This window comes from Capsicum annuum, chromosome 6 (genome assembly GCF_002878395.1).
Source record: "Capsicum annuum cultivar UCD-10X-F1 chromosome 6, UCD10Xv1.1, whole genome shotgun sequence".
NCBI classification, from domain to species: Eukaryota; Viridiplantae; Streptophyta; class Magnoliopsida; order Solanales; family Solanaceae; genus Capsicum; species Capsicum annuum.
In genome coordinates, this window is record NC_061116.1 from 1766657 (window position 1) to 1775239 (window position 8583).

Genomic DNA, 8583 nt, shown 5'->3' on the forward strand with positions numbered 1-8583 from the left:
GTTAAAAATAAATATCCTCTTTCTAGAATTAATGACCTTTTTGACCAGCTTCAAGGTGCTAAATATTTTTCAAAGATAAACCTTCATTCGGGATATCATTAGTTGAAGGTTAGGGAGTCAGATATTCCCAAAATATCTTTCCGAACTAGATATAGTCATTATGAATTCTTAGTCATGTCCTTTGGGTTGACTAAAGCCCCTGCAACTGTCATGGATCTAATGAATAGGGTGTTTCGTTAGTTTCTAGATCTGTTTGTTATAGTTTTCATTGATGATATTCTGATTTATTCCAATAGTGAGGAGGACCATGCCAACCACCTCCGAATCACCCTTCAAACTCTCAAAGATTATGAGTTGTATTTGAAATTTTCCAAGTGCAAATTTTGGCTTAATGCTATTGCTTTCTTGGGGCATATCGTGTCTAGTGAAGGGATTAAGGTTGATCCCCAGAAGATTGAGAAAGTGAGAAAATGGCCCAAACCCATGACTCCAATTGATATTCGAAGTTTCTTGGGTTTGGCAGGGTATTATAGAAGATTTTTAGAGAGTTTTTCTTCCATAGCTGCACCACTTACTAAGTTAACTCAGAAAAAGGTGAAGTTTGTGTGGTCTCACTCCTGTGAGAATACTTTTGAGAAGTTAAAAGATAAGTTGACAACTGTTCCTGTTTTGACTCTTTTGAAAGGTACAGAAGGGTTTGTTGTGTACTGTGATGCATCCCGTGTGGGACTTGGGTGTGTACTTATGTAGCATGGTAAAATGGTGGTTTATGCATCTAGGCAGTTAAAAGTACATGAACTAAACTACCCCACCCATGACTTGGAGTTAGTGGCTGTGGTGTTTGCATTCAAAATCTGGTGGCATTATCTATATGGGTATATGTTGATATATTTACTTACCATAAAAGTTTACGGTATGTTTTCTCACAGAAAGAATTGAACCTCAGGCAACGGTGCTGGATGGAATTTCTAAAGGATTATGACATGAGTCTGCACTATCATTCGGGCAAGGCAAATGCGGTAGCCGATGCCCTTAGCAGGTTGTCTATGGGCAGTCTTTCTCATATTGAAGAAAGGGAAAAGAGATATGGTAAAGGATATTCACCGACTTGTAAATCTTGGAATGCGACTCTTAGATTTTGAAGATGGGGGAGTGGTTGTTCACGAGGTAGCTAAATCTTCCCTTTGTACTGAAGTTAAAGAGAAGCTAATCAAAGATCCCATCTTGATGCAGATCAAGAAAGATGTGGGTCAACATAAGGTGGTGTCTTTGAAATTGGTAGTGATGGTATTTTGATATATCAGGGTAGATTATGTGTGCCAGATGTAGATGGTCTGGAGAAGAAAATCCTTGATGAAGCTCATACTTTGAGGTATGTTTTTCACCCAGTCTCTACCAAGATGTATCATGATCTAAAAACCATTTATTGGTGGAATAATATGAAGCGCGATGTGGCTAACTATGGTGCCAAGTTTTTAAACTGTCAATAAGTTAAGGTAGATCATATGAGGCCTGGTGGTATTTCCCAAGAGATTTCTTTGCCTTTATAGAAATGGGAAATGATCAATATGGATTTTATTATGGGACTTTCGAGGTCCCAAAATCGATATGATTCTATTTGGGTAATTGTTGATTGGCTGACCAAGTCAGCTCACTTTCTGCCCGTTAGAACTAACTATTCGGGAGATGACTATGCCAAGCTATACATTGAAGAGATAGTCCATTTGTAAGGAGCACCTGTATCCATCATATCTGATCGAGGTACGCAATTTTATTCACAGTTTTGGAGGTCTTTTCAGAGGGTTTTAGGTACCCAAGTGAACCTACGTACTTCTTTCCACCCTCAGACTGATGGGCAAGCTGAGTGCACCATTCAGACCCTTGAGGATATATTGAGGGCTTGTGTAATTGACTTCAAAGGTAGCTGGGTAGATCACTTTTCTTTAATAGAGTTTGCTTATAATAACAGCTACCATGCTAGTATTAAGATGGCTCCATTTGAAACTTTGTATGAGAGAAGATGTAGATCACCAATAGGGTGGTATGAAGTGGGTGGGACTCAATTGTTCGGACCTGATCTTGTTCATCTGGCAATGGAGGACGTGAAAATTATTAGAGAATGACTTAAAACAGCCCAGAGTAGACAAAAATCCTACTCCGATGTTAGGAGAAGAGACTTAAAGTTTGAGGTTGGTGATTGGGTGTTTCTAAAAGTCTCCCCTATGAAGGAAGTAATGCGATTCGGGAAGAAAGGTAAGTTGAGTCCTCGCTATATAGGGCTATACCAGATTTTGAGAAGGATAGATGGGGTTGCGTATGAGTTAGAGTTGCCTACAAGTTTAGATTCTGTTCATCCAGTATTTCACATATCCATGCTGAAGAAATGTATGGGAGGCCATTCCCTAGTGTTGTCTGTAGAGGAGATCAAGGTGACAGACTCATTAGCATATGAAGAGGAACCTATTACAATCTTAGATCGCCAAGTTCGGAAGTTGAGGAACAAAGAGATAGTGTCGGTTAAGGTGTTGTGGAGAAATCATAAAGTTGTGGAAGCAACTTGGAAATCAGAAAATGACATGAGAGATAGATACCCAGACTTATTCGATCCGGTGGATGATGAAATGGAAGGTACAATCCTTGTCTTATTCTTTTATGGCCTTAGTATACTTTAAATCGTGCTTGTCTGTGTTCTGCATCATCATTCGGGGATGAATAATCCCAAGGGGGGATAATGTAACACCCCGCAAAAATCGTCCATGCGTTAGCTCGTGGTAATATGCTCTTAGAGTTAAATGACTCGAATTGTGTCAAGGAAACTGAGTCTTATTTTTGACCTCTAAAGTGATTAAAGTTTAAACCATATATAATTTCCCTAATTTTGACTTTTTATCATGTGAGAAATTGAATGAGCTTTCCGTCGACATAAGATTCTCCCAAATACAATACCCGAGCAAGAAGTTATGGCTAATTTAAGTTTTAATTGTAAAACACTGTCATTTTGGTGCTTGGCGTGTCGCGGAGTGGACCTATTTAGCAATTGTCAAATTCCAATAGCATAGAGCGATTGTGGCGCGTCATGCTGAAGTTTCAGGTCCCAACCAGTGGGAAAACACGATGGCTCCACGTTGCGGTGACCTTAAGAATCCCATTCGTCAATTTCTATTGAGCCACCGTGATTGTGGCACATCGCGGTGGCCCATCAAATTGGGCTCTCAGTTATATTTTTTATTCGGTCTCATTAAGGGTACATTGGGTCTTTTCCACCCCTTATCAGCTTAAACACGGGATTTTAATCCTAAATGACCTCATTATTGATATTTTCATCAAAAATCATCAAGAACACTCTCTAAGGTTTCAATTTAAAAGCCCAAACAACTCTAGATTCAACCTTGTGTTTTAGAAATTAATTGAAGATTTGGAATCCCCAAGCCGTGGGCATCAAGAATCATCCTTTAATTTCCTAAATAGAGGTACGTGGGGTTTATCCTAAAATTACATGGGCTTGCTAAAACACCCAATTATGATTTAAAAATCATCAAGCATGAATTTGTTAAAGGGGTTTTGAGATCCATGATTTTATTATGGTTTATGCATGTTTAATGATATTGTTGTTCTGGCATTTAGGCCATATCCCCTTAAACTGATTTACACATATAAGTATATGTATGAAACTTGAAATTGAAGATTTTTTTGAGAGCACAAAAATCCCTCTCTTGTGATAACCTTATTTTTATGATCTTACGGTGATTGATTGAAATGCATGATTTATGGCTTGAAAATAGTTTACTCAAATACCATAGTATTTTGAGCACGATTTAGAGATTTAAGAGAGGGAGTTTCTTGATGTAAATATATTTTGTTAAAAGAGAAAGATTTGCATGAGATTAAGAGTTTTGACATGACCACCTTGCATCATTGAAAGTTTGACAAAGAGAGTTGCATACATGTGTTTACATGAGTTTTAGAGAAAGAGTTCTTTGAAATGATTCATTGATATGGTTGTCCCGAATTAATATTTTGAAAACAGAGATTGAAATATGCTAAAAATGGCTCAGAGATGTGACTTAGAAGTCAATGGTATAACGATACCATATAATTGTATGCTATAACAGAGTTAGAGTTTTCAGAGTATGTTTTCAGAGAATGCATGTCTTAAAGAGTTAAAAATGCGCATAAAGAGATTTAGGTGGTTGCCTGAAGAGGGCTAGAGTTCAAGTAACTCTTAGCCTAAAATCGTGATTTGCCGATCCGGATATATTATTTTTATGCTGGAGACGACCGTGTGGCATAGCAGAGTCAGAGACTCCAACCCTTGCGGCACACTTGGGTTGGAGGATTCCCCACCGAGTCAATGGAGGATTTCATATAGTCCGTGGAATTTTAGAGTTATAGAGTATACCACCTAGTGCAGAAGTAAAACAAAGAATGTCTCAGTGTTCAGGTGATTTTCTTTCAGAGTCTTTCAGAAATGCCCATGTGATTTTTTACTATATGATATGTTTATCAACTGTATTTAAATTGCTCTCATATATGTTGAATAAAATTATTATTTTGGATTTTCTCTACGTATCAGTACATCTGTATTGACCCCTACCTCCCAGGTTCGGAGGCTCAGTCTAAGGGTCCAGCTAATCAGTAGAATATTTCATAGAGAAGTGATACGTTCAGTGGTGAGCTTTCTTTGTTCCAAAAGGCCTGTTATTTCAGATTATTTTATTCCATTGGTTTGATTTACTGGGGCCTTGTCCTAGTTTTCAGATAGTTATCAAATTTTCATGTAGTAGAGATTTCTCAGACTGTTCCAGATATTTTTTAGTTGATTTCGGATTCCATTCCTTATTGTTAAACTAAATCCAGAGTATGACCATGTTTCCGTATCAAATTATATTTCTGCATCTTCTTTATTTATGTGAATGTTGTGCATGATTACCAGTTAGAGTAGGATGCCTGGCCTTTATGGTTCGGGATGTCTGTCACTGCCAGGCCCTAGTTCAGGTCGTGACAGATAACATGGTATGTCGGCAAGTTGGGCATGCTTTTTATCATGATACTCCAATCCTTGCGGCAACTCGGATCGGGGCCTTAGCCAAAGAGTTAATGGCGGATCCATATAGCCCATGGATAATCATGTTTGTAGGGTGTACCATCTAGGACAGAACTAAAGAAAAAAGTTGAGTTAATATTTTACAAGCATGAATTGAAGCTCTTTATGTTATGTCTATGTGTTTTTATACATATATGATAAACTGTACGTTTTACCATAGCTCTTAATTACTTTACATGTAATATACGCTATTTTGGGTTAGTTCTATATACCAATACAATCCAAGTATTGACCTCTCCCCAATACAAGTTCTGAGGTACAATCCTGTGGTCTGATTTAGCAGTAAATTACTCCCAGACATCCAGAGTTGGTGAGCCTCCCTTACTTCGGAAGAAATCTTACCCATATGTTGTTTCCTTTGAGTTTTATGATCCGGCCGGGGGCGTTGTTCGGATTTAGATGAACTAGTATGTTCAGTTCAGTAGAGGCTTCGAAGGTTCATTTAGATTGGATTTGGGTTTTCTTATGGATTGCTTTCATGAAGTATTAAGTTTGATTATGGGATTTTCATGTTTTCAGTTTATTTTCCGCACTTTTATTTCATATGAATTATGCTTCTGATTGAATGCTAAGGAGTCTCTCGGGCCTTCATGGATCGGGATGCCTGTCACGGCCAGGGCCTCGGTTCGGATCATGACATGGATCCAGAACTTAAGAGTCGTGAGTGCTCGGAAGGTTCGAACACATATAGTGATGTTAAGGTTATGCTTGTAAACTAAAACACTCAGTTATCTTCTTTGTTTGCAGGGTGATTTTTAAAATCTTATATTGATTTTTATATTTTTTTAAAATATAATTATACTTGGTTTGTATTGAAATTAATGGGTGCCGAATAGGGGTGGATCCAGGATTTTCAGTGAGGGGGTTCCGTAATACATATTCGGACTAGTCGAAAGGGGTTCAGCCTCTATAATTTATACATAAAATTTTTTTCTACCATGTAAAAATAGTATAATTTTCAGACGAAGGGAGTTCGGATGAACCCCTGGAATACATGTAATTCCGCCACCTGTGCCGAAGCATCAAATATTTGGCTATAGGTCCACTGCCCTTATGTTTGATATAAGGTTTAGTTAATTCCGAGACTATTATATCCCACCAAACAACCCCTTAAAGAGAACAAAGGCATAATAAATGAATTTTAAATTAGATATCAGCATTATGTGTGTGTGTGTTAGCGCAAAGCGCGGATCAGTTACATAGTATACTAAAAAATTGGATATCCACCAAATTAATTTGAGGTATACTTTAAAACAAAAACTACTATAAATAGGTGAATTATTATCCTAAACAAATCGTCCAAACACAAGAAACACAAACAACAAGCACTTAATAAAAAAGAGAAAAGCAAATTACACCAAAAAAATTCACACAGAAAAAAATGGAGTCATCAAAGAAGCTTGTTGCCATGTTTCTTGTTTGCATTGTTGTGTTATCCTACTCTGTGCATGTTTCCAATGCTGCTGATGAAGATAGTGCAAGGAGATTTGTGGATAAAGCTCACGCAGATTATGCAGCTTGTTTCAATGACTGTGACGAGGACTGTACTCATCAAGGATTAGGATTCACATTTTGTGAGGTTAAATGTGACGAGGATTGCACTGATCAATTGCTTAAAGGTATATATACACACCATTTACTTCCACCGTTTAAACAAAAATGATTTGTTTTGACCTGACACGTATGTTTGATTTTACCTATATATTCATTTACTCCCATCATTTAAACAAGAATAATCTGTTTTGACCTGACACGTATACTGGATTTTACCTGTATATTCATTTACTCCCACCGTTACATACGTTGGATTTTACCTATATATTCATTTACTCCGACCATTTAAACAAGAATAATTTGTTTTGACCCGACACATATGTTGGATTTTACCTATATATTCATGTACTCCCACCGTTTAAACAAGAATAATCTGTTTTGATTTGATAGGTATGTTGGATTTTACCTATATATTCATTTACTCCCACCGTTTAAATAAGAATGATCTGTTTTAATTTGACTTGATGCGTATGTTGGATTTTACCTATATTTATTTACTCCCACCGTTTCAATAAGAATGATCTGTTTTGACCTGACACATACGTTGGATTTTACCTATATATTCATTTACTCCCGCTGTTTAAACAAGAATGATATGTTTTGACATGATGTGTATATTGGATTTTACCTATATATTTATTTACTCTGACCGTTTCAATAAGAATGATCCGTTTTGACTTGATCCGTATCTTGGATTTTACCTATATATTCATTTACTCCCACCGTTTCAATAAGAATGATCTGTTTTGACTTGATGCGTTTGTTTGATTTTACCTATATATTCATTTACTCCCACCGTTTAAACAATAATGATTTGTTTTGACCTGACACGTACGTTAAATTTTACCTATATATTCATTTACTCCCACTATTTAAACTAGAATGATCTATTTTGATCTGACATGTATGCTGGATTTTACCTATATATTGCCCGTCCCGCTTGGTGGATGATCTATATATTTTAATACACAAAATTTAAGAAAAAATAGAAGTCTTTTGAATCCTGTAACCTTATGTAAAACGTACCAAAACATGCATACCACGTGAAGAGTTGGAACTAAAATTTTGCTAGAAGGAAACGGTCTTTCTTTTCGAAACATACTAAAAAGGAAAGAAAATGAGGATATACTCCCTCCGTTTAAAAAATAATGACCTTTTTTTACTTGACATGGAGTTTAAAAAATAAAGAAATCTTTTAAATCTCGTGGTTTTATATTAAAGTTATGTCAAATGTATGATCTTAAACATGCAATTCGAACAATTGGAATTACTCCCTCCATGCATTAATAGTTATCCAGAATTTAATGATCGTGTATGCTCGAAAGGTTTAAACATGTATATTAGATTTTACCTATTTATATATATAATTTCATCCAGCTTGATGGATGAAATTTTATCTTTTTTTATATATAATTCTATCTCTCATAGTATAATAAATAACATGTTAATTACTATTTTTCTAACGTGTTATTATGTTCTATTTTTGCAGCTAGAAAATTGAAGAATTAAAGCCTTGGAAAAGGACCAAATATAGAGGGGAAAAAGAGAATAAATAGGACAGTGGATTTTTTATTTCTACTAATTAATTAATTAATTAATTCAATTATTAACCACTGTACTTGTAATTTTTAAGATTCAATAAAATCATTTTTTGTCTCTAATTACTGTTGATTCAATTTAGTTAATTTCATTTATTTTTAAGCTTTATTTTATGTCTTCTTAATCTTCTTTATATATTGGGCAATGTTCCTTTTGGAAATGGTGTAGCCTGGGGTTGTTTGGATTTCCAAATAAATTTTTGAATTAACTTTAACTCATTATGACTATTATTTAGGATGATTAGTTAGTCGTCTATGACATTTGCCACGACTGTCTGCATTTTCGTAATTTCTTTCTCTATATACTTTGGCCTATTTTTTGTTTGA

At 35.8% G+C, this 8583-nt stretch overlaps 1 protein-coding gene across 1 annotated transcript; it reads left to right on the forward strand.

Annotated features, from left to right (window-relative positions):
* The first annotated feature begins 6387 nt into the window (after positions 1-6387).
* On the forward strand, positions 6388-8319 carry LOC107875186 (major pollen allergen Ole e 6-like). Its single transcript, XM_047413411.1, has 2 exons — positions 6388-6723; positions 8148-8319. Exons 1-2 carry the CDS (start codon positions 6486-6488, stop codon positions 8165-8167), a joined length of 258 nt encoding a protein of 85 aa, XP_047269367.1. The 5' UTR covers positions 6388-6485; the 3' UTR covers positions 8168-8319.
* Positions 8320-8583: the final 264 nt, after the last annotated feature.

What these genes read in the sequence shown, in the direction of transcription:
- LOC107875186 (XM_047413411.1), top strand. Translation starts at nt 6,486, where the DNA reads ATGGAGTCATCAAAGAAGCTTGTTGCCATGTTTCTTGTTTGCATTGTT. An exon ending in CACTGATCAATTGCTTAAAG is followed by an intron (nt 6,724 to 8,147) that starts GTATATATACAC and finishes CTATTTTTGCAG; the next exon opens with CTAGAAAATTGAAGAATTAA.